This window comes from Planococcus citri, chromosome 1 (genome assembly GCF_950023065.1).
Source record: "Planococcus citri chromosome 1, ihPlaCitr1.1, whole genome shotgun sequence".
Taxonomy (NCBI): Eukaryota; Metazoa; Arthropoda; class Insecta; order Hemiptera; family Pseudococcidae; genus Planococcus; species Planococcus citri.
This window is the reverse complement of record NC_088677.1, coordinates 53,957,131-53,984,395: the sequence shown is the minus strand read 5'-3', so window position 1 is coordinate 53,984,395 and position 27,265 is coordinate 53,957,131. Positions and strand designations below refer to the sequence as shown.

General features: G+C 34.5%; 1 protein-coding gene across 3 annotated transcripts in view; it reads left to right on the top strand.

The window, feature by feature from the left end:
- trh (trachealess) overlaps positions 1 to 27,265 on the top strand; it is a 185,677-nt gene that overhangs the window by 144,767 nt on the left and 13,645 nt on the right. For all 3 annotated transcript variants that reach the window (XM_065346261.1, XM_065346260.1, XM_065346262.1), the window contains 4 exons: positions 6,857 to 7,095; positions 21,188 to 21,267; positions 21,370 to 21,459; positions 26,682 to 26,847. In XM_065346261.1, the coding sequence (XP_065202333.1) occupies positions 6,857 to 7,095; positions 21,188 to 21,267; positions 21,370 to 21,459; positions 26,682 to 26,847 (575 nt within the window). The remainder of the gene's footprint in view (positions 1 to 6,856; positions 7,096 to 21,187; positions 21,268 to 21,369; positions 21,460 to 26,681; positions 26,848 to 27,265) is intronic.

Genomic DNA, 27,265 nt, shown 5'->3' with positions numbered 1-27,265 from the left:
GCTGTACCTAACAAAAAATGATAGAATTTATGAATGTTCTTAACTTTTCAATATTTTCAAATTAATTTTTTGTCTATTTCAATGGTATTTTTTTGCGCAACAAATTTCACTGAATTTCAGTGGAGTGATTTTCACTTATTCAAGCTTGAAACAGTAAAGGATTATAATATGAACTTTTTATGTTAGCATACTGATCTGGATTGGTATCTAGTAAAAGCCATGTTGAGAAAGGGATTTTTTTGGGGTTTTCGTTATGGTTTTCATTTTATTATCGGGAAATACATTATTTAAACTCTTTTGGTTAAAACACTCACCCTCCTCTTCTCCCTCCCTTCCCCCACTTTGAAAAAATAGCGAAAAAAAGAAATTATAGACCCTTTTTAAAAATTGCATTTTCTTTTACAATTTTCGTATGAAACAAGAAAATTCGCGATTTTAAGTGAATTGTGCATTTTTTTCACTATTTTTTATCTATCAACTTTTGAAATTCAATTTTTTTTGCGAATTCAACAGTTGGTTGATAAAGTTGTAAAAAAGATGTGCAATTATTCATTCAAAATTGCGAATTTTCTCCATGGTTTTCTCAAATTTTTTGCCATATAATGGTTCAAGAAAATACAGAAAAAACCTTTTCTAATCATAAGTTTTATTTTGGCTTTTTTCCAAATTTTCAGAAAAATGATTATTCAAAAACAATGAGATAGTTTTTCAAAATCTCGAGTGAGGAAAGAAATGAAAATTTTGTAGGTCATTGCATCCATTTTTTTTCAACTCAAAAAAGTACTCGAGTAGTCCAGAAATCACAAAAATGTCTCGACTCTGGATTTCAATAAACTGTAAAAACCTTGTTAGAGGTTGTGTGTAATTTTTTTGACACAAGCCTGTAGCCAGGATTTTTTTAGTCAGGGCATGAAAATTTACCAAAATTTATGACTGAGTCGTTGGAGGGGGGGGGGGGGGGAGGACGCAAATTTTGTATTTGGTTGATAATTCAAGCAGTCATTGTAAACGTAATGTGTACCAATGAAAAAGAAATTTATTGAAAAACATGCGTCAAAACATTACATTTACCAAAAAAATTATAATAATATAGGTATGAAAAAATGTAACTGAAGCATATGTTTCCAAAACGCACTAAGTCCATTTTCAAAGATTCTGAGGTTGCAAGGCCATCTAGCATAAAGTTGCAGCTCAAAATGGCTGATTTTTTGATATGTTGTGCCCAAGGGTCATGGCTACAACATATCAAAAAATCAGCCAATTTGGGCCATTTCTACGTTTCCAAATTGTACTACGTACCATGAATTTCTTATCAATATTTTTTTGGACTTTGTGTGTTTTGGAAACATATGCTTCAATTGAAAACAATTTTTAAAATAATTGCAGTCTTCTATTTTTTTGGTGATTGAATATTCAGAGGCATTCTTGAACGTCCATATTCTTTGTTTCATTTTTTTCGAATGGAATGAGCTGTTAAATTACTTAATCAACCGAATATCATACTCTGCCTATACGGGCATGAATGTTGCCTCACATGTTGCAGCAACGGCAAAAACTTCATATGTGAGAGCGCATACAAAAAGGTACCTTATGGCTAAAAAATTATTTTTTTTTCTTCGCCCAATTTTCGTAGGGACTCTTCAAAAATCGTGTGGAACCCTCCACAGGAAATTTTTTTTGGCTTTAAGGTACGTTTTTGTATGCACCCTCGCATTATTATGTTGTTTTAAAAGCCTTTCTTACCAAGTACAGTTCTTTAAAATAATTTGTCTTCGGAATATTATTTTCTTTAAAATAATTTTTCACGCATTAAATTTCTTCATCTGTTGGGAGTTTTATATTTTCGTTTGATTTTTCGCAACTCTTCTACTTTGCCAGTTTAAAAATTGAAATTGTATACATTAGTGCAGCCACTTATAGGGATAAATTGTAAAAAATGGAAAAATGATTTCGAAATTTGTTTGAAAGAGGAGAAATTTGCAAATTTGTCCAACCAGGGCAAAGCATTTTGCCAGCCCTGACGGCACCCTGATGGCTGCCCTTATGTTTTGACAGTACTCCCGTTCTTTTGAATAAAATGATGAAATGGGCATAGAGGAGCAGGGAAAAGAGGGAAAATCTTGAAATCTGATGTGATTTCATGAAGAAAAATATCAAAAAAATCTCATGTATAAGAATGTTTTAAAAATCATAGAACACCTTGAAGACTTGATTTTTTGTTGGTTTTTGATTAATCTATTCTGTGAAAGTTGGAATCCATTGATTTGGATCGATGATGTCCAGCCAAGTTGACGCTGCAGGAACTCAACAGAAAAGTGATGAAAAACACTGAGATCTGGAAGAGGTTTGCTATTCCCTTGAATAGTTTTTTAGTCGTTTTGAGAGTATCGAGGATAGAATTTGACAAAAAGTTCTTTTGGTCAAAACAAGATTTTATTTGAAAATCAAAAATTCCTCTTCAACAAAATCATTAGGTACTCTTTAATAAAACATTTTTTCAAACCATCTCTTCTCATACTCAAACGAACCACGAAAAAGTGAAAAAAAGAGGAAGTAAACTTTGGTAGGTACCAGTAAACGAAGACGAAGAGTAGAGCTTGTATGTTTTAGGACTCGATGGTACACTTATATACGCGTATAACTGACGTATGCGGAAATGAGAAAAAGCAAATAGGGAAGAAGAAGGAAGAAGGCGCGAATGACTACTTTTATTTAGTTTTCACACCCTTTTCTCGAAAGTGTTTTCGATTCTTCCCCAAAAAGTCGGCGCTCGCAGTATTTGGGCCGGTGCCGATGTTGACTTTAACCTAATAACGCATCTTCTCGTTTTAAAGGAGAGAAACGCGTCGGGTATAGAGGCGGCGAGAATCGTACTCGTAGTGTAGTGGCCGTTACGCAAAGGCAACGGGTCCTCGTGGGATTTCCATTCCGACGCTTATAAGTACCGACTACCGATGCCCAATTTGAGCCAATTTAAGAAGGTAAAAGCTAAGCGAAAGAAGAAAGACGTTAATTTTGTTTTTAAAAGACTTCTAACGGCCACTTCTCGCTGTTACATTGTAGCTTTCGTCAAACTCAATTACCATCGGTTCGTTTCTTAAAGACTTTGCGCGCCTTTTCAAAGGCAATAAAAAGCGACCAGCGATGGCCAGATTAACGCGTCAAAAAAAATTTGCGGTTTTTTTGTTTCTTCGAGTTTGAACACGATAGGGCGATAATTATATGTACGTACGAGATACGAGATTTTTTTGGGGAGCAATTTACGACCGAACGAATTTGTAATTTCATCGTCGACCCGATGCGACCCGACTGGATTAAAATTCCTCGTCCATAAAAATTCTCGCTTACGTCGAAGGAACATTCCTTTGCAAAAGTGCTAGCTAAGTCTGAAATCATGTCGGCAAATTCTCTTGAGATTGAAGTCGTCATTAGAGAAGGTCGTTTTATGGCCAATAGATACTCACTGCTTAGATGGACAACGTTGGTATTTACGACTTCGGTGTTACCCGTATATATATCCACTACCCTATCTTATTTATCTACCTATACGCTTGCTATAATCTAGTTATCGAGCAGACGCTCATTCTATGACCGTGTTTTTCCTTTAAATCACCTGCTATAAAGTTTATGACTTTTTTCCCGGAGCTTTTTTTTTTTTTTTTTTTGAAACTTTGACCAGTACGGGGATAAATAACGTTTAGAGAAAGGTATCTATGCGAAGCTCTTGATGAAGAAAAAACACAAGAAATTACTCGAATTTTAAGGCGAATAAATAAATAAATTAAATGAAATGAAAAATTAGTACTTAATAATATGAAAATTAAGAATAGACAAACAAATTGAGAAGAGAAAAAATGTCTCTAAAAATCTAAATAAAATTTGCTAAAAACACCCGTTTAAAAAAAAATTAGATTTTGGTGAAATCAAAATAAATAACGAAGAGAAATAATTTTAAAAATCCAAATTTGTGTTAATGCATCGAAAATAAAAAGCAAAGTTTGAAGCAAAATTAGTTAGCACTTTTGCTCTCAACAGCTGGATTTTGATACTTTGCAGGCTTTTTTACCTGTCGACCTGAAAAAGTTTCTTTAGGAAAGTTATCAAAAATGACTTTTTTTTGACTGGCGATAAAGGGAACTTGGGAGGAAGCGGAGGGGTAGGATGAGGGTTAAAAGGAGAAAGAGGAGGTAAGGATGGCGATGGAGTTGATGGCTGAAGCAGAGTAGCAAGCGAATTTTCATTACCTTGAGCTATCACAGCTGGTAATTCAGAATAAAAACTAAATTCTTCAAGATGGACAAAATTCCAACACTTTCAAATTTGAAGTATTCACCGCCATTTTCCATTCAAACATTTCTTTAATCGAAGGAATGTTCGACATTTTAAAGGGTTTGGGGACATATATCTAAACTCTTATCCAAAATTTATACTAAAATACGAGTAAGGAGTAAAAAGAAATCCTAAATTTTGATGAAAAATTGGTGACGAAGTTTACTTTGAGTGGAAAAACTGAATTAAGTATGATGAATTGATGAATCGAATTATATTTTTTTGATTATATTTACTCGTATTTGGGTATCCATGTATTTTTGTATTGTTTTCAAAAATTTGTTTTTCAAGTGAGCGCGGGGAGGTAGATAAGAATATTTTTTTGGAGTTCCAGTTTTCATCATTCTCTTCTTTTGAAAATCATTCGATTCTTGTTGAAAATGGACCCTGCCTGTAGCATTTTTTTGAACTTGGAAAAACCTGTTGAATTGAATCTTATTCATAAGTACTTAATTTTTTATATCCTCATGCGTACTTGAGAAAATTGTGAAAAAATTGGAGCCAATCTCAAAAACCTATTTTGGATGATGAGAAGTTTGAAATTATATTTTGTATTAAATAATTCCAAAGTGAGAAAAACTGATTTTGAAGAAAAAAAGTGTTGATTATGTATGTGAATATTTCAACCACCAATGACCTAATCATTTTCAGATGTTTCGAAAATTCACAAGAAATTGAGGAATCAAACAACTTTTTTCAGCTCAAAAAAAATTCTGAAGTTCAATTCGTAAATTTATTCGATCCATCGAAGCTTAAAAAATCAAATTAATTGAAACATTTTTAGTTTTCCATGAAGCCTTGAGTTTGAATAGAAAATGCAATGCTGATTGCTGCAATTTCACCTCTGACCTCTTTTCCTTTTACCCCCTTCCTCAATAGTGATTTTTACATTATTGAACTCAATTCTGAATACATATTAGTTTTTGGTTAAATAGGTAGTGTAAAAAATTTAGCTTGTAAATTTGCAGAGGCTTCTATTTGTATATAGTAAAATCGTACAACGAATATTTTGAATTTTTTCTTGCCTCCTTATTTGTGTTGCTATTTATAGCATTTTTCAAGTGGTAGCACATTCTTAAATGATTTAAAAAAGTGTGTTTTTGACTTCGTTTTCCGCTCTTGAGATGGCTCCTTTTGATTACAATTTTTTTTTTTTTTTGATCAGCACATTCGAATTTATTAAGTCAAACCACTATAATTTTTAATGTTTTTATGATGATTCTTGTAGATAAATACTAAATACATGCATTATTTTTTTCACCACTTCACCAGTAGGTATATCTGCAATAAAAATTGCGCCAAAAAATCAAATTTAGAAAATTTGAGCTGAAGAATTGACGAATTCATTACAAAAATAGTCCTTGTCAATTTTTTAAAAAATTTGTGAAATTGCTATTCTCGGTACACTGATTTGTCATTTGGACTTTGTAGTGGTTTTTTTGCCTTGCTTGTTTTTTATTTTCATTATTGACAATTTTGTAAGTAAGCCCTCAATTGAAAAAAAGTGCTTTTTGGCGCAATTCAACTCTCTGAATTGGAATTTTTAGACGTGTAAGTCGAGTTGAGTAGAAAATGAGAAATTCTCATGTTTTTCAACAAATTTTCCCTTTCAGCTCACAAATTTGATTTTTAAAAAATTTAATAGAAAAAAGTCATCCTATAAATAGAAATTTGTGTCATTTTTTCAGAAATATGTACTTGTAAATTTCGTCTACAACTCGTACCGAGTCGTATATTTCGAACATCATAAATCGCACCTCCCTTTTCATTCCATTGACCATCTCGCTTCGCAGTGCTAGAACAACAAATCCGTTCGGATTTAAGAGAGATAACCCAGTTGAACGCAGCGGAAAAAAAATGTAAAAAGAAATAAAATTGTACAGAAAATTTAATTTCCAACGCCGGTCGTTTAGGAAAAAAGCTATTCGAAAGGCTATCTGGTTGTACATTAGGGCAGCAAAATAGCCCTTTTTTTCCATGTCCGCAGTTAAAGCTAATCATACAGCAAGATTTAGTCTGGAAACTCTGTGAGAGGCTGGCTAGTCGCAAACTAAAAAGACTAAACCCTAACGGATACCGGCACTTCTCACATTTATACCTCCCTTGAGAATTTTTCGTCCTCTGCTGTTCAATCTTGTAGACAATGGATTGTGCCCTAAATTCGACCGAAAACCGCCCCGTTAAAATACAAACAGATTTTCGTCGGCAAGATTTATAGTTTTATCGGTACTGGGCGATCTTTTTTTTCTTCTTTTTTGGGCCCGAGATAAACGTGTTTGTTTCAATTTACCAAATAGATTTATATTTGTATAATAATTCGTGCGGTATTTTTCTGATGGTCGTCGCCTTGCTGGCTCTGTGCTGCTGTATGGCCATGGCGAAAATTTGAAAAATCACCGCTCGTTTATCAACTACCTAGTAGTACCTATAGTGTATAAATATCATTTTGTATAGTGTTATTACAAGTGTAACGTGGCGTGGAGAAATAATGTTATATTTTTTCGATTTGTTTTGCGATTGTTTACAGTATTTTAGAATTACGCAAAGAGAAAAGTCGAGATGCGGCGAGATCACGCCGCGGAAAAGAGAACTACGAATTTTACGAATTGGCCAAAATGTTACCTCTTCCTCCTGCCATCACGTCGCAACTAGACAAAGCATCTATCATACGGTTAACCATATCGTATTTAAAATTAAGAGATTTTTCTGGTCACGGTGATCCGCCTTGGAACAGAGACGCGCCACCTTTAACTAAATCCCTCAAAAGTAAGTACCAAACTACCAATGCACGTTGACGATGTAGGAACATACCTACTCGTAATTTAATTATTTCTTTTTAAAATTAATGACACGCCTCGAGTGTGCGATAATTGGCAACACGACACGAGATGACCCGGCAGCCGGCAGCCGAGGCCCGATTTTCTGCCGGACAAGTACAACTCGGACATTGGGGAATTTATTTTTGAAAGGTACGACGACGAGGGTAAACGACTTTTATAATTTAATAACTCGGCTGTACTCGTACGTTTATACGATGGACCCTCTAACGACAACACGCTGTTGGCCATCCTTCATCAAAACGAAATGTCCACGCATTAGTGGTAAATTTTCACACAACGGGCAGCGACAATTCGACCAAACGAAATTATCTAGGTTGACACGCTTCATTGAACCGTCTTCCCTCGTTTGATTGCGCCATCATTGGTAGTCGACTCGAGAAATTAACGTGAAATCAAAATTCCTTTAAATACGTCATTTATCCTGCAAAACATACAGGGTGTCCTTCTGTCGAGAGAATCCGGGATCTGCATTTTTAGCATTTGAAGTGAGAAAGGACAGTGTTTGAAACAATTTTTCTCGATTTACCAACTTTTTGAGAGAGAAAAAAGATCAAGATCAGTTTTCTCTCTTTCTAAAAACAGTTGGCAATTTTAGCAAAAAAATGTTCAAATTTTCACGTATCTCGACTACACTCTGCAGTAAACAACTTTTTAAACTTTTTTCTAAAACATACTTTACCCAAGTCGTTTGAAAAAATTCTTATTTCACCATTTGCACTCTTCAAGACATTCCCGACCGTGGCACACAGGACTTGTCTCATCCTCAAGTCAGCCTGACCCCATCACCATGATAAATTATTCTAGCGTGTAAAAAATTATTACGAATGAATAAGCGATATTTTTTTTCAAATCGGAATTCCTGGAATAATATTCGAAATGTCTACGACACTCTGATTTGCGAGGGTGGCGTTTTTTTCCATATCATCATACCCCAACTGGAACGAGAGTGAAAAACCCGAGACGGACGTTTTTTGCGTCTATTTTTTTTTTTCAATACGTTTTTCTCGGCTAGAATAATAATTCGATTCACGGTTACTTAACACCGCATCGTAGTATAGAAATGGATTTGATAATTCGAAAAAATTACAAGTTTATACCATCAAAACCAGCATCAGATGAAAAGAACGACGACGAGTGGAGGAAAATTGCGGCTGTTTCTGGAGTGAAAATGTCACGTTTGTGAAGTAGGAATAGAAAGGGTGTTCCATCAGAAGTTTGGCATACTTTGATTTGGGCATAATCATTAACCAGCTCGAAATTGTGGCTAGAAAAAAATATGACTTTAGCAATAGAATGGAAGGAGGGCTCGTTATTTTCACAATCGCGATTTCTTAAGAAACCGTCAGACTTTGAAGCCAATTTGAGTGAATTAGTGAATGGAAAATTAAAAATCAGCGATTAAAAATTGAAAAGCTCAAAATTAAAATTTTTGTTGTGAAAGCTCAGCTTTTCATTATTAGTACTAAAGTTTAAAGCTTCCACTTCTAAAATTTTCAAAAATTGCAATGAAGACTTTTGAGCCAATTTTTAGTAAAGTAGATTTAAAAATTATATTTCAGCACTTTTGAGTAGCACAATGATCTTCAAATTTGATCATAATACCCCCCCCCACCCCCCACCAGCCAAAAAATTAAGTGGCATAAGTATTGATTGTTACTAATTTGAATGTGCTGATTTGTAATATTGACTTACTTATTTTTCTATCCAATCCAATTTGACTTTCGGTGTTCCTCTATACCTCCAATCCCCCCCCCCCAAATTGAAAAATTATAAAAATGTGGTGCGATATTTCGATTTTTGCAAATTCAATAACTTTCCACCTCATTTCGTCGCAATAAAATTCTTAAAGAAGGAGGGGAAGGGTAGATGCGGAAAAAGTCGCATTAAACAAATTAGAAAATGCTAGCATTTGTGGTATGGTACTCCCCTCTCCCGACGGAAGTTTCCACTTTGAAGATTATGGTTTCAAACTGTCCTGCTTATGTTCTGTTTTTCTTTTTCTTTTTGCTCAACTTTCGAAAAAAAACTGTTGCTTCTTCGCCAAAATTTCAAAATTCGTTTTTTTTTAAAAATAAATAAATGATCACGAAAGTCCTTTGTCTTGCCAACCCTGTAAAAATTGCAAAAATGTTACTTTTTTGGTAATATTGCAAAATTTTTGTTTTTTTTGGTTTTCAAAATTCCAAAATTCATTTTTTTGAAAGTTTGTCAAAAAAGACTCATTTTTTGAAATAACTGCAAAAAATTGCAACAATTTTGGTTTTTTGCGGAAATTGTTTGCCAATGCAAAAACGAGCCTGTTTTTTTTCAAATGCTGCAAAAATTGCAAAATTTTTCTTGTTTAAAAAAATTAAGCCACGTGTGTTGCCAAAATTGCAAAATTTATATTTTTTTCAAGCGTTTGCCAAAAAGTCCTATTTTTTTCAAAAGTTGCAAAAATTTCCTTTTTGCTCTTCGAAAATTACCTTCATAAGTCCTTTTTTCGCCGACATCGCAAAAAATTTGCAGTACAGTTTTTTTCATGTTAAAATTGTAAAATAATACCTATTCCTACTTTTTGCCAAAGTGCTGCCAAACAGCCTTTTTTAAATTTTTAAATCAAATTGAAATTTTCCATCTAAGTAGGTATTCTCTCAGTCTTTCAAAAATTTGTCTTTTTCTGTTCATCATTTTTTTCTCGTGATTTTTGAAATAGGTAGGTAGGTACCTAGGTACATAATTTTTTTGACATTTTAACTGAGAAAATTCTATCTTAAATAAATTTTGACTGCACTGTTCTTCCCACACGCATCAAACTTGATAATTTTAATGAAAATTTTTGGTTAAAAGTCCTATCCTATACTTTTGAATTGTTTTTGATTTTTGCATAGGCTAATAAATACTGTTTTGTTTGCTAGACAGCTTGAATGCAAATATTTTGACCCATTGTTAAAAGTTTTTGCGTTGAGTTTTTTTTGTGTGGTGAATAATTTCTCGAGTTCCAGTTAAACTTTCAAAAAAAAGTACAACTTCTTTTAGTTTGAAAATTTTGGAAATTCCGAACTTTCCAATTAATTTTTTGATTCTTACTCTGAGAATATTTTCATGACAGTGATTTTTTTTTACTAATGAAAAATATCGAAAAAATGAAGTAGGATTTTCAAGTATGATCAGTCTATGTTCAAAAATTTTTTTCGTCAAGAATGATATGTATTTGTAAACGTTTTTCTGGAAGCACTCTTAATTTCCCGTATGATTATTAAATTTATTCGTGTAGTCCTTTGATTTCTGATCATTTCACCTCATTGATTTCATGTTGAGCAAGATCTATTGAGAATTTACTTGTACGGAGTAATCAATCCTTGAAATTCGAGTATAAATTTAGTTATCAAAAAAAATTTCAAAATTGCCATTTTATCAACTGCAAATCTATGTTATCCAACAATCAAGCTGACTAATAAAATATGCAGAGAGACTCGAAAGAAACATCTATTTTTCGATCAAAAATCCACGTAGTAAAACTAAATCAAATTTCTTTCAAGTTTTTCCCAACCTTGTGTTCAGGTTGGTTTTAAACATAGGGGTTAAAAAAAAAAAAACTCGCGAAATGATTAGTCGAATTAAAGCGGGAAAAAATAACATACCGGCTTGTCGTCAGTTTTATATTATCGTTAAAAAGTAAATAAAGCTAATTTGTAGAACAACGATAACGTCATTAGAGAGATTGAGAGCGGCGGCAGAAGAAGAGACAGGGAGGATCGCAGAGTCGAGGAGCTTATTGCGGTATCGGTGGCGGGAGCCGAGCAGAAGACCGTAAGACTACAGGGTGATTTGCGAAGTCTATTTGCAACCCTCTATCCGCTATTAACTGCACACAAAATACACCAGTAGTACATCGAGGGCTGATGCTGTCTGTGTATGTACCTACTTGTGTATTGTGTATGCAAATTCTAAACAAAGTGGTGGGAAGCGACCCGAAAAATCCGCTTCGATGACTCCCGAAGCGTTCAAAATCTAATAATAAATTTGCAAAGCGTACATAGTACAACTGCGTGAAGAAGACTTGGCGAAGGAAACGGGGGGTGGGGGGGGTGGTGAGACGTTTGAAAAAGCGCAGTTTTCTCGTATAAAAGTTTGGCAATTGTGTTTTTGTGAAGAAATTACCGATGCAGGTGCAGGTGCTGGTGCATGTGCTGGTGCATGAGCCTCAAGTGTATCGAAGAAGTCGCACATTCTAGCAGTCTGGAAGGTGTCAGTGTCGCATGGTACGGACGCGATCGCCGATCGACGCGACGTTCAACCGCATTGGTTCGGAAAATAAGGCGACAGTGCGTGTGACGAATCGCAGAATGTCCGATAATTCATCAATCAAGCCGAGTACGCTGGAATTGCGCGTATCGAACACAGCCAGCGATCGAATTTTTTTCATAATGTCGACCATAGCGTGAAAAACATCTAGCTGTGTGCGATAACAAAAGATTTTCCCGTAGCCATTTCCAAATGGCCGAGATGTACCTACCTATCTACCTTATCCTATACACAGCCGAGTCGTATTAGCCGGCCAATTTCATGTACATGGCGACTAGTTTAAAAATTATACACGCGATGCGACCGAATTCGACGGTTCGATTGGACACCAAATGCGACGAAAAAGAGAGAGGTAAGGCCAAGGCAGATGTATGGAGAAAAAATTAAAGTGTCGTTGGAAGAATCGACGTACCTGCCTACACATTTGAAGAAACGTAGTACTAGACTCGATTTAAAAAGCGACGACAAGTTAAGAAAATTCGAGGGTATTCGTATTCGTAATACTAAAAATGCCCATCTCGACGGTCGTTTAACCCTTTTTAAAAGGTAATATTCGCTGTCAACTGGCATCTCCGGTGTAGTGAGGAGTCTCGGCGTGGTATGGCATAGCCTTAACCTAATGCGCTCAAGCTAAACGTAGCTTACATCCTTTATTCCAATTTATTCCTTAATATCTTAAACGTTTAAGAAGAAAACTCATTAAACGAGACGCGGTAATAAAGCTAATGTTACAAAGTATCTTACGTAGTTTTGTTGCTGCAGAAATTTCAGCTCTATAGCAGTGTGCCATTTATTAGGAATTATGAGTTACGCCGTAGGGTACGTTTTGTTGCTTTTATTGCAAATACGCGACCCTAATATAAGATTAGATTTTGATAATAATAACACACTATGTGAGATATCTTCTTCCGCAGCGTTCGACCAGGCAAGGCAGGGTGCTATCCGTTAGCTTAATTATTGGGGAGTATGTAAGAATGGTACGTTTCGTCCTGTCGCGTGCGTAACGCTTACTACAGTGTCTCCAGCAAGTCAACCAGGAGGTGAGAGAATGGATATTATGATTTTTGAGATGATTTTTTTTTTCTAAAAATAAGATGCGAGGTGCTACACGTGAAGCCAACTCGTATGTAGATAACGTTGCCTCAGTTCGCGTGTACATACTTGAAGCGTAGCACTTGTGGCATGTAGAGGAGGGGCGAAGAGAGTATCTAAAAAACACGTTTAATAAGTTGCCTACGTTTGTGCCGAAAATAATCGTCGCATCGCCTCGTCATGCATTTTCAGGCGTTTAGCTTATGCAAATTTTTTAACACGTGTTTTCTTCAAGGATCTGAAATTATTCTTGCTTGGAGAAATTGTCAAATTTTTTTCATGTCTTGGACCTCAAAAATTTAAACAAACCATTTTCTCTTCTCAAGAGGTCCTTTCAAACATTTTGGCTTCGCGATATGCAAAATAACTTTTAAAAAAATTATAACTGATTTTTCGATTTTTGAAATAGGTATTTTTGATAATTTGAAAAATGTGCAACTTTACTTGAATTGAATTCATTGAAACTTGAATTTGAAAAAATTTGAACTCCGCACTGAAATTTAAAAATTCCAATTTTCTGGCTCAAAGTTTCCCAAGTTTTCAATATTTTCCATTTTGCGAATGGAAGATCATAAACATTTTCTGGAAATTGTTATTTAATTTTCTAAGGGCAAGATTGTATTTTTTAAAAATCATATTTTAATGTACGAGTAGGTACATATGAATTGAAAATTTTCTGAAAATTGTATGCCCTCACTTCATTCTAGCAAGAACATGTTTCCTTTCCTTCTTCAAAAAATAAGTAATTATTTTTTTAGTAAAAAATACGTTGAAAAAGTGCTATGAAAATTTCATTAAAAATGCTAAAAAGAAAAACAAAAAATTGGAGACCCCCCCTCCGCAAAAAAAAACCTTGGAGTAACCCAAAGCATTACAGTATAAAGCGAAAAATTGGCATGTTTTGACCCCTTTTACTCCAACATCTAAAAAAAGTCGTTAAGTGTTTGCAAAATGTCCTGTGAATGAAAAATAAAATTATTACGGTATTTTTTACACTCTTCTCCTCCCCCCCCTTAAAAAAATCTTGCAGCATTCAAAAACATTGGAAAAGTGAAAAATTGACGTTTGAAATTTTGAGTGCTACTCTATCAGAAAAAGTAGTAAAATATTTGTAAAGTATTTTTCTAACGAAAAATTGAAATACGATTTTTTTACACCATGTCCCTGATCCCTTCCCCTCTCTCTCTTCCTCCCACCATTCCTCCCAAAATAACCCTTGAATGTAACTTTGGGTTTGAATTGTATCATCATTTAGCTTAGATAGTCAATACAGTTGTTCGAAAAATCAGGAAAAGGCCCAGAAATTGGAGTTCATTTTGTGAGTTGGTTTTAAATTTGGAACTGACTATGATCAAAAAAGGCCAAATTGTAATTTTTCAAATTTTGGAAAGAACCAACGTTTAAAGCTTTTGGAAAAATAAAATTTGGGAATTGTATTAGAGAAAGGAGGGTTGCTGTTTACTCTTTTTGAACCGATATATAGGTCTGTATCTCGTGTAAATTGAATGAATACTTGTAAGTTGAAACCTACTGAATTTCGTAATTTCTAGAATACTTGTACCAATGTCAATTTTTAGCTGGAAGTACGAGTAAAATTTTATCTTTTCGCGAGGAAGTTATCTTAAAGGTGAAATTCTGAAATATGTACGAGTATAAGCTCTGTGTATCTTTTTATGATCGTTGCGAGAACATCTTCGTGTGTTTATTCTACCCTTCTTCGTATAAATGAAGAAATTTTTTAATCGCAATCGATTATGCAATCGAGGAAAACGTGAGAAACACACATAACATGATGATGTGAATTTGCGAGTTATTTCAGGGTCATAGACCGTCATTATATTGGAAAATGTTTCTTATATGTCGTATGATTATAGTTTAAAAATTTGAACCATAAAGAATCTAATTAATTGGCAATTTTTTTAGAATAAAAATACATACAACAAATTGTAAAACCGAGAATTGATGGAATGAAAAATTGTTCACTTATCAGAAAATCTCTTCATTTTTGTGACCTTGGATTTGAACAAAGTTCTTATCAATGGGCAGAGTTTGTCGACTCCTTTCCATCGTCCGTCTGTAGCCTCTAAAATTCCCTATATTAAATATCAGAGCCTACTTTTTTCTGTTGTTTTTTTTTTTTTTTGACAGAAATGACCAAAATTTCAAAACTACGAAATTCTGTCGTTTTCAAGTAATCGTTCTAAAAATTTATTTCCCATTAATTTTCTTCCCTACCATTTTGAAGCCATCAACGAAAGTCGTGAATTCCTTCTATTATGTTTACATTTTTTTAGTACCCTATATCCGACTTCCAACAACTTCAGCTACTTAAAATTTGGACTGTGGAGGAGTTTTATTAAAATCCTATGAGACAGAACAACTATCGAGAGTGGTATCTCAAGAGTGGAGAGGTGGAGACATTTTTTGTCAGAGCAGAAAAAGTTTTGAGAGTAATAAGAAGTACATAACTGGTCAAAATTTCAGGTACTGAATTTCATTTTTCGATTTGTGGTGAATTTTTAAAAATTCAAAAGTGGTCCGATTTTCCCTGAAAAAAAAATGTTTAATTTGATTAAATTGCGGTCGGGAGTTGATATCTGGAATAACCAACTTACGATCTTCTGAATCTATTGACAGTCGTTTCCAGTAATTTTGAGGTCTCTTTCAAATTTTTGAATTCTCAAGTTCTCAAAAACTATACAAATGTATGTATGTACTTACCAATTTTGAGACATGAATATGAGTAGTTGGAGTGATTTTTGAGAGAAGTCGTATCTAACTATTCTATAAACCGATTAAAGTGGTCAGCATAACAGATAATCGAAGCTTACCATAGGTGTTCAATTTTGTTCAAATCTTTTATGAGATTTTTTCAGCCCCCCGCCCGCGTGAGACTTAAAAATGGTTCTGAACCACCTCCTATTGATTTAGGAGGATGAGAATAAGACAGAAACCAAATTCAAGTTTCCTTCGTCAATTTGATAAAATTTTGATTTGGGCCAAAGAATTTTCAAAAATTCATCAAAAAATTTAAAAATGATAATATTTAAGCTGCTGATGTTTATGGATGATCTTTTGATTCTCATTGTCCTGGCCAGACATTATTCCGTAGTTGAAATATTTTCGAAGACCATTTGCGTGATTCCTGCAAGTATTGCATTTCAAGTTCTCTTGCATGGAATTTTCCGAATATCAATCCAAACTCTGGCTTGATTATGTACTATTACAAATCTCCAACCGTATACTCGTAAGTATAACCAGACCATTCTCCAACGCTGAACCATTCAATAGCCATATTAAACAACACGTGAAAATTCCCGAAGAAAAGGTCAATGCAGCAGAATTTGCCAGTCACGAATTAATTTTTAACGTCGATTCTGTTTTTGGAATTTTTCTCCGAATTATTACCAGGGAACTTCGTACGTAGGTACATAAAGAATTCTTTTCATCGAAATGTTCGATGTTGGTTTTAAAAACGGAATTTTTTGTATCGTCATAGTGGACACGTTACCGTAGACTTACAGGTACTGTTTACATTTACCCAACAACAACTACGGCGACGGCGACGACGACACACTTCGACATTAGAGAAGCTTCCAGTGTACCTATGAGATAGGAGAGAAAGAAAGATGGGTAAAAAAATAGAAGAAGAAGCTCGGTTGTTCGTTGCCAGAGCATCACAAAATACCATTCTACCAGTATTCACGGTTAGGTATACGAGGAAAAAAACCGATAGCGTCACTAATGCCAAGCTCGTGCCCAGAGAAAATGACAATTACCTCGGTTCGAACGAAATCCAAATCCGACGCGACGTTGAGTAGAGTATGAGCTGCGGTGGACACTGGAGCTGGACACTGGACACCGATCAACCAGTTCGTTGCGGTCATATACGCTTCATTGTCATAGAGATAGGCTACCTGGTGGCTGGCCAGTGCCCACTGCCCACTTGCCCAGTGCCTGGTCTACCTACTACCTAGTACCTACAGTACGGTTAGGATTGAAAGATAGTCGCGCACGCGGCATTATGCGCACCTTATTTCGCGCATCTCTTGTTGTTGTATCAAAATAAAGATACGCTTAATAATATATATTGGTTTGATAAATGAAAAAAAGAAAGCATATCGTTTAAAGAGCAACGTCAATTATACTCATTGTAAAGGTACCTCTACTTCAGCCACTACAGTGCATAGTGTAGGTAAAGTAAAAACCCAAAGTAGAAAATACTAAAGTCGACTTACTACCTATATAGAAAATTGACGTCCTAATAATAACATAATGATTGTACTCGTACATAGTATATCGAGTCCGGTTCGCTGTTCGCTGTGTTCGGTGTAGCCTAACCGTGAAAAAAATATATGTATAACATATAAAAAAAATAATCACAAACGAAGAATGGAACACGGGTGGAAAAAAAAAGAAAATGGGATAATAGACTCTTCGGCCCGCGGAGTATGTATATTTTGAAATTACACTGTGGAAATCGGTTTCCTATTGTCAAGTTCATGGGCGTTAACGAGTAATTGGCTGGTATTATTTCTTTATTAGTGATGATTATGACATGTGCCCGAGATCTTATTACTGATGTGTTTCGGTTTGACGTCGTTTTGTATCGCATTTATATACGAGTACCTCCTGTGATGAGATGAGTTGAGATGAGATGGCATGCTATAGAATAGAAAACTCGAAGAGCCAGCAGGGTTGCAGAAATATTCGCCTTAAAATTTGGTAAATTTATGATCGGGTACTACAAAAGTTGGCTGCGAAATTCTCGGAATAAAGTGCGAATGGATTGAAAGATAGGGAGAAGAAGGAGGGAGTTGGAAGCGTGGATTCAATTAATGATGGTGATAGCTGCCAGCTATGAGACCAATAATTGTGTTATGCTGCTTTGAAGAACTCAAAAGAATTACTACGTTTATTTTTATGGTTGGAAGTCTGAATTATTATGAGTGTGTGGCATTGAAAATTGTACCATCTAGGTTCAAATGCACCTAAAAGCCAGATTTATTGGTAAAAAAGTTCTAGATTATGGTAAAGAAATGGACTAATGACTTCCAGGTGAATCAAATCAAGCTTTCTATCCTAACCCTTCGAGGGGATTGGGTTAGGAATCGTTATCTTCACTCAGCAGTGATTTCTTGTGAAAGATCCAAATTTTTTTATAGACCCATTTTTCAAAATTGATTAAATTTTGAGCAAATCTGTTTGTGGAGTTTCAAAACGAATAGATAGAAAATTCAAAAATCAACAATGAAGGTGTAAAAAACTTGAAAAGTTCAACTTTCAACATCTGGTGACCTTTTTGGTGGCAGATTCACCAAGAAATCGATTTTGAACTTGGTGAATTTTGGTGAATTTTTCACCAGAAAGTCACTGAAACATAGAAATTTCATATTTGCCTATCTGGTGACTTCTTGGTGACAGATTCGCCAAGCAGTGATCATTCAAGATCGATTTTGAACTTGGTGACTTTCGGTAAAACTTGATGACTTTTTGGTGACTGATTCACCGAGCAGTGATCATTTAAGATCGATTTTGAACTTGGGGACTTTTGGTGAACTTTGGTGAGTTTTGGTGAATCTGCCACCAGAAAGTCAGCAAAACATCATATTTGCCTATCTGGTGACTTCTTCGTGACTGATTCACCGAGCACTTATCATTTAAGATCGATTTTGAACTTGGGGACCTTTGGTGAAAGTTACCAAAACATACGTAGAACATATTTGCCTATCTGGTGACTTCTTGATGACAGATTAACCAAGCAGTGATCATTCAAGATCGATTTTGAACTTCGTGACTTTCGGTGCTTTGAGTGCGAATATCTGCCTCTTTAGCCCTTCACCATTTTTTAAAGAGTTCGAAAAATTATGTATGTAAATAGGTATAGTGTGAAATGTCCGAAATGTCAGTTCCCACTAATTCATGGACGCTGAGTTCAAATATCTATGTATTATTTAGATCCAACGTTTCAGTGTCTTCCTAGAGCTCTCATCATGAAAAAATTAATAAAAAAGTGGAAGGTATAATCTGGGTCGTTTTCAAGTATATTATGTTCTAAGTGAACTTTGTCGCCTCTGCCTCCCTTCTTTTTCTTCCAACAAAAGAGGTATTCCAACTAGGCAATCAGAGTTGTGTCTTGTGTTCAAGTATTTTCTGCTCTAAGCAAAATTTTTTTCCACTGCTACTCTTCCCTCCCACTCACCATTCGCCCTTTTTCCTAAAAGAAGAGGTATCCCAACTAGCAAAACCGTTTTTGAATCACTTGAAAAACATTGAAAACACATATGTGACCCGCTCTGACAAAATCGACCATTTCGACAAAAAAAAGTGTCCAAAATAATGACGTTTAAAATGAGTTTTATGGGTTGAAAGATCAAATTTTTGAGAAAAAAACATTTTTTGAAATTTTGTCGAAATGGTCGATTTTGTCAGAGCGGGTCACATATAGCGCCTACTCATAAAAATACACCACTAGATTAAGTTGATAAATTTTTACAAATTCAAATTTTCCCAATTTCCATGGAAAATCAAATTTTTATGAAAGTGAGACGGAAAGCTGAAATTTGGTTTATTCCTTATGTTTGACTCTCAAAATTGATAGGTGGTACCTCTAGTAGATTTTTTGAATTTTCTTGTGTTGAATTTTTCAAAATTGGTCTAAAAATTTTCTACCAATCGATTTGAGAGATTAATAATGAGATTTGCCCAAATTTCATCCTTCTTTATACATTTTATCAAATTTTGAGGTTTTTATAAAAACCCTCTTGAACTTTGAAAATTCATCAAAAATTGGAAAATGAAATTAACGGCTGAAACTTGGCTTAATGTTATATTTTTGGATGTTCTTTCAGTTTTTTTTTCTAAAAAATTTTCTGACAGTTGGCGAATCTTCCTTGTGAGTAAAGCAAATTAAATGTACATTACATAATTTTAGAAGAAAAAAACTTGACGAAAAATGAAAAACATCCAATTGTAGAGTAGAATTGATAAAAAATGAATCAGGTAGCACAATTTTGACTTTTTTTGAAAAGAAATCATTGTGTTTATTTTTTAAAAATAGGTACGAAGAAAGATCACTCAAATTATAGGGTTGTCAACGTAAAAAAGTTGTACTCGTACCTGGCCTAATTTTTTCAGAATTGTTAAGTAATATGGACGTAATGAAGAAATATCATTTTTTACTGAATATGTTGAATTCAACATTATTATGTGATATTTTGTCATAAAATGCTGTGAAAGTCGATTTGAATGAATGAGCCTTAATTGGTACTTCTTTGGGCCGCAAACGGATATTGATTTCATTTGAGCCTTGCTTGGTTCTCTCATGTTTTTAAAATTTTGGCCAATGAAAATTTCGTCAAGAGAGAACAGCGATAAAATGATGTCCGGTTTGCGCAAATATGACGAAGAAAAACTGGAAATGGCTTACAAAGTTCACTGTTCACTCTCAACCTACTTTGATGAATTTTTTCAACTGAACTCGATCACTGTATCTATTCTTCATTCAAAATTTCTTTGATTTAAAAAATTCTGGTTTTTTTTTTATCTACCACTCGTGCTGCTCAATTTACCGCAACTCCTCTTTATTTCAATCAATTGCTTCTTTGAACTATTTCTCTATTTTCAAATTGATTTCGTATCCCCATCCCTGCTTTTAAAAAATTATCCGAATTGACGAAAGTATACCAAAGGAATTAAAAATGAAACAGATTACGAATACGAACGCATTACATGCTCTACCTTTTGAAGGCGAAAAAAAAACCACGTAATAAGTCGGAAGTTGGTCAACGACGTTCGATAATTAGAAGACTAATTTAGCGATTGTATTCTAAACGTAGATAATTTTCAATTACTGCTTAAATAGCGTAACCATGTGGCCAATGAACGTCAATTTCACGCGAAAAATTCGCTTCCATATCGCGATGGTATTAAATTTTCACCTACTTATATCTAAATTGACAGACGCCGGACGGGACGAGCAATAGCAATTTAACGATAGGATGATTGAACATATTCATGCAATGTGGTACATCGAGTACGTACAATAAAACAATCTAAACAAAATCTGGTCTGGTCTGGTCTCTCGTAACCCGCAATATGTTGGTTGATTAAACGTATTATAAAATAGTAAACACGAGGAAAAATTTTCATCTATATAAACTAATTTGAACGAAACGAACGAAGTGAGTATTTGAAGAACGATGAGTGCTGGCGTCGTAGGAGAGACGCGGCGTCGAGGTGGAGAGGAGAACGTACTCGTACGTATACTATACGTTGTTGTAAACGTCTATTGTGACTGTAAAAATAGTACGTGATGGACACGCCAGCCTAAGGGAAGATTGAGTTGAATTCGATGAAGTGAATTGTACGTCGGTGACCATTGGCTACGAGGGTATTAAATTAAATAACTCCCTTATTTATTTATACGGTGTTTAGTGTTTACTCAACAAGACGTTGGTTCTTTTCTTCGTTTTCGAGAGTTTTTCTTGTCTGTAGATATATCTACGTACAAGTCTCTAAGCTGGCAAATATATAAAAGTTTATAGTTTTGCGAGTTAAAATGAAAAAATGTAACGCGAACGATGTTTGATTTGATAAAGATGAAGACTAATGAGAATGATTTTTCTATTCTGTTACAGCTAATCCTTTAAGAGCAAGATCTCCTACAAGTGTAGCATTGGAACAATTCGAACACTTTCAAGGCACTCATATTTTACAGGTATGGAATTCATCTACCTACTTGTTGATCGATTAATTTATTACCTACCTATTTTTTTAATGGAAATTATTTACGTGGCGAATGAATTTTGCGCTGTTTCAGTCATTAGATGGATTTGCATTTGCTCTGGCAGCTGATGGAAGGTTCCTGTACATATCTGAAACAGTATCCATATATTTAGGTCTTTCACAGGTAAGATATACGATTTTTAGGAAAGTTATTACATATTTTTGGAGGATTTTGGACGGATCTCCTCACAATTTGGATGGAAAGAAATTTGATTGGCATTATGAATAGATTTTTTTCGATTTGAAACGATTTTCTCAGTTCAAATGAACTTTTGAAGCTGCTTTTGAAACATTTTTTTCAGAGACAGCTGTGGTTATTTAGGCAATAAATTAATTAAACGATGATTCTGAAATATTCATAAATTCTTCCACGTTTAAAATCCTCAAAACTGTATCTATTCTAATGGTCTCAAAGCAAAAAAAAAAAGAAGAAAATTAGAATATTTCTAAAATTGATCCCACTACAATATTCAAATTCCTTCTGCCATCTCTACCGAAAAAAATTGGCTCTGAAACAACCTAAAAAAAAATTCTCGATAGACGATGCTTAAATTTATACCCAAACAATAGTAAAGGATAAACCAATATGTGAAATATCGTCGATAACGCTTTGGTCGGTTCTGTGCACAGAGAAAAAAGAAAAGTATAACTCGAGAGACGTTTAAAAATAAGACAATAAAATAGGATTTTGCCATAAATATGTCGCTATTGTCAAAAAGGAAATCCCCCGATTTCCACGAACCTTTTGTTATTGCAACACAATTGCCAGGAGGTGGAGGTTTTGGTAAAAATTTTTCCGATGAAAAAAGCAAGAAGAGAGAAAAAAATATAAGAAGAAACTTAGCCCGTTTATCATACTTACAGGGAAAAACGTTAATTTAGTTTCACTTGGAAAAGCTCGCGTTGGGCGCGGTGATGACTTGACGTGCTGCTAAGAGAACCCCTGTCTTCGCCCGTTTGACGAGTTCAACCATTTTCCCTTCATAAAGAGTCGCGGTGTACGGCACACGCAGTTCGTATACTAGTCTGACTTTACTATTAGCCCGAATTCAGCTCACGTATTTCCCGAAGCTGGCGTGCTTACCATTCGTAATGTACTCTGTATCTCTGTGTACCCGCTCGCTCGCTAGCTACGTAGCTGTAGCTAGCTCCATCTCCAACAACGTAGAGCTGCGCTGCCTCTGTTAAAATTGCCGACTTGGTTCGATTCTGTTTTTGCTCTTTTTCTCTCTCTATCTCTGTTCGTTTTTTTTTCTACGTATATGTACGTTTATAGTTTTTTTTTTCAAATATTCTCATTCACGCGCGACTTGTTCGCAAGCGAGTGGATGATCCCCGAGGAAGGGTAAAATTTTACTGTTGCGCAAATTTGCCAAGAATATCTGTGTACGAGTATATAGTAGACTGTGCTTAGGTACCAATCGATCGATATTTTCGGTAGCTTACCTTGTTGGTGTGCTGAGAAGGTGATATCGGGGTCGATATCGACATCAAACCGATCATAATAATTGAATACTCGCCTGCGTAATAAGGCTAGTGACGCTGATACCCTTCATTAAGGAAGCTAATTGCGCGACTTGATGATTATGGAATGCGGAATATGTAGGTATACTTTGCTTAGTTAGCTAACTTGAAAGCCATCAACATGTATCTCTCGTACATCGTATCCGTTTATGAAAATAAAGTCATTGTTTTTTGAGCTGTAGAGTCTCTTAGGTGTTAATACGACATTGGTTCAATTGGTTGTGTGATGATTCAGTATTGAGGATGATTTTCTTCGAATTGTGTTTTGTAAATATCCGGCTTGATGATTGTTTTCTAGTTTTTATGGGCTCGCGAGTTATGCAAACTATTCGTTGAACAAGCTGTTCGAGGATTGAGTGATTAAAATGATAATTTGTAGATATTCAAGCTACAGTCAGATTGAAGAAAAAATGTTCAGTTAGCTGATTAACTCTAAAAATCCTTAATTTTCGGCTGCCTTATGTTACAATGGGACTCTAGTATCACTTGAGTGTGATTTTAAAGAAAATTTAACACAAAAATGGTTACGTAGGTGTCGAAAATTGTTTTGACCATATCTAATCAGAATTTATAGCCACAAATTGACTCATGATTTTCGGTATTTTTTAAAAAGTGTCATGTGACGCATCAGAGTGGGTTAAAACTTCGAGGAAAAAAATCAAAGATCTCCATCGAAACTTTTTTGAGCATTTTTGAAGAATTTTGACCCCAAAATTCAGTCAATTTTGTTTGTTAAGAAAATGGGCCATGCAATTCATTAAATCCCCCTCTCCTCCTTTATAATACTGAGAAAATCCGGTATTTTAATCCAACTACACGGAAGTTTTTTAGGTTCAAAATTCATTCAAAATAAAGAAATCTTGCAGGAATTGTGTGGAATTTGAAATTAGACATTTTTCCTCATTGCCAAATGATTTATTCAATCAATGTCATGAAAATTCATTCAAAATGGGTAAATTCTCCAGAAATCATTTGTGAATTCATTAACAAATAAGAAACCTCAATACAATTGGTAGAAAAATATCGACTTGAAAAAAATCATTGTGTAGAATATAGAAAATTTAAAAAAAAAGGAAATTAGGTATCAATTTATACAATTGAGATGAGGAAGGTCTTTGTAAGGTCTTTTTTTGGGTTTCTAGACCAATCGGTGGCAATTTAAAAGTTTTTTGAAGTGGCCAGCAGATTTTTTAATTTTTTGAAAATGGGATGCTTAATTTTCATGGGATAGTTTTGAATTTTTAAAAAATTGTTGAAGTTCTGAAAATGTGTTTGAAGTTTCCTCTCCAAGGAAAATCATAAATCATGGATATTTTTTGCTCAAAAAGTCACTCAATGGTTAGAATTCAAATTACTAAAAAAAAGTCTGAAAAAATGTCAGATTTGTCATTTTTTTCAATTTTTTTAAAAGTCTGATTAGTGATTACCTAATTGATATAATGTCAAGAATTCGTTGAAATTCTGTCAAAGTTTTCAAAAGTCAGCCCAAATATTTTAAAATTGAATGTACGTACTTACTCCAATTTTTCGTAATTCAAAATCATGCTTGGTTTATCTATTTTCTCCAATTTTCATTGGATTGCCGGATGATCTTAGGAGGATTTTCAGATCTTGAATGAGTTTTTTGGCCATTTTGGACTTGATTATTCTGAATGAATTTTTGAATAATTTGAGAGGAATTTTAAAATTTATGGAATATTTTTGGTAGGTAGTGAAAAGATTTTCGGACGAAAATGTCAAAAAAAAATCATTATAAATAAATCCTTTTAAAATCTTCTATAAAAACTATTTAAAAATCAATTAAAAATTTTTCCTAAAATTGCTCCAAAACCGTTCTAAAATGAAAATTCACTTAGAAATTGAAATCAAAAATTATCTCAGTGGAAATGATTGGATTTGATTAGATCCGGACATTCTATGGATTTAACTTGACCTGACTGCATCTAATCAGATCCCGACGAGATCAATTTGGGCATGATCAGATTCAATAGGACAGCCCTGATACAATCTGACCAAATTCAATCAGATCTGAGTTCTGATCAGTTCCCTACATTTTCTCCTCGGATGTTGGATTTAATTTAATCGTCCTCAAATCGCATAAAAAATTCCTTTCCATCTTTTCTAAAAAGTGTACTTATAAGTGTAAATAAAATTCATCGAAAAATTCCCGTAAATTCATTCCAAATCGAGAATCTTTCTTACCTCTTCTAATCTCCAATCCCTCTAATGACCTGTTCTATAAATTTTTCAAAAGCCAGAAACTCCTTCCTAAATAGCGAAACAAATCCGTTCTACGAAATATCATTCTACATCGAAAGTTCACCCTCCTTCAATCGTCGAGAAGGTCCCAAGAAAGTTGTGCTGTAGATCGACTATCAAAGTAGTCCGATGTTTCAGAAAATTTCGAAAAAAATCGTGTATTTTCGTGTTAAGTGAAAATTGAGACCAATTGTTCGATCTCATAGGGTAGGATTTTTTTAGAATGTGATTAAACGAGAATAACTTATTCTCTTTGCTCAATTTGAGGAAATTCTACTTTGAGCATTTTTCTTGGAATTTGTTCTAAATACAAAGTATACGTAGTTACGTAGTTCAAAAGAGACATTTTTTCAAAATTGAAAACTCTTATGAGATTCTCTCCATTTTTAAAAAAAATATGCTTGAAGCATGTGTTTCCAAAACGCACTGAGTCCAAAAAAATATTGATAAGAAATTCATGGTACTTAGTACAATTTGGAAACATAGAAATGGTCCAAATTGGCTGAATTTTTGATATCTTGTAGCCAAGACCCTTGGGCACAACATATCAAAAAATCAGCCATTTTGGGCCGCAACTTTATGCTAAATGGCCTTGCAATCTCAGAATCTTTGAAAATGGACTTAGTGCGTTTTGGAAACACATGCTTCACTTGAAAAAAATCCAACAGTCGCAGTTTTGCTTTTAAAAATCAACAGAAACAAGTTCTACTTTAAAAAAATTTCCAAGACTTTTTCAAAAAATTTTGGTTTTGATTTTCTAAATGCATATTTCTAGCTAAGAGTGTAAGGTGTAAGTACATACAAAATAAAAATATTTCATTCTCTTTGTGAGTTTAGCAACATACTCCATGACTTCTGATTGGTCGTTTGGATTTTATTTTGAAAGTGAATACCTACTCTCATTTCGAGAAATTTTTTAATTTTCAAAGTGGGCCAGCTGGTACTTTTTCTGGAATCTATACTCTTCATCTTTCAAGTGATGACCAATTTTGTTGGGTTGAAAATCCTCATAGTTTTGGCAATAGGAGAGTGAGGGAAGAACCGTTTTTCAAATGACTTTAGCGCAGCTTTTTTCAGTCTTCTTGAGTAAAGTGTGCTTAAAAGGTCTAAAAAACTTGGAAAAATCAAATGAACCTATTTTCAAATAATCTGGAACCGTGCCTTTGGCATATTTTTTCGTCTCTCGTACTTGGTAAAATGTTCCACTGTAATCGTTTCTTCATTTCACATTTCTTTTATTCCAGAAACAAACGAGATGATAAAATGAGAGCTTTTTCAATCAACCTTATCACAATTTATCTATGTACCTACTTCTGATAGTCCACTATAGGTCCTTTTAGATATTAATCCTCACACCTGTAACGGAACAAATCCGTCATCTTTCACCATAAATATCTTTCAACAACTAGGCCTACTGTAATAATATCATCTGCTTGATAAATCACATGAAAAAAATCCGGATCAGTTACTTGCACTAAATCAGTATAGCTATACCTGTAATAAATCGTATCAAAAGGGATTAATGATCTCAATAATTTTATCCTCATCTGTGTAATTTTTCAGGTGGAATTGACAGGCAGTAGTGTATTCGATTACATTCATCACGCCGATCATGCAGAAGTAGCCGAACAATTAGGATTAGGTTTATCTCAGGGTCAAAGTATCGCTTCACCTAATAGCGCTAATTCGGAAGAGGGTGTTTCCAATACCGGCACAGCGAACCCTGATGGTAAGTAGAGAAAATTTTCTTATTACTCGTATTTCAAAGTCTCCATCTCCTCTCCTCTCGTCTCGCTCGTGTCAATATCATGTATGTAGGTAGAATTTTCTCGACCACCACGAATAATACCTAGCTGGACCTGCGATGTCGTAAGATATCACACTCACGTGTTTTTCCTTCTGTTCTGAGATATTGAAAAAGAAAATAGAAAAAAAAACCTTGATAGCGTAAAGTTTATTATACTATGTACGATGTAACGTTGGTTATACTTACACACACGTATGTATTATATTATGATGTGTGTGTGTGTGTTAACTCGGGTCGATGGATGCGTATAGAGTACTGTATATGTATAGTCTAACCAGTCAATTATTTGTATGTAAGAAAAGAAGTTGGCACGGCTATTACTGGCCGACAGCTATTTGAT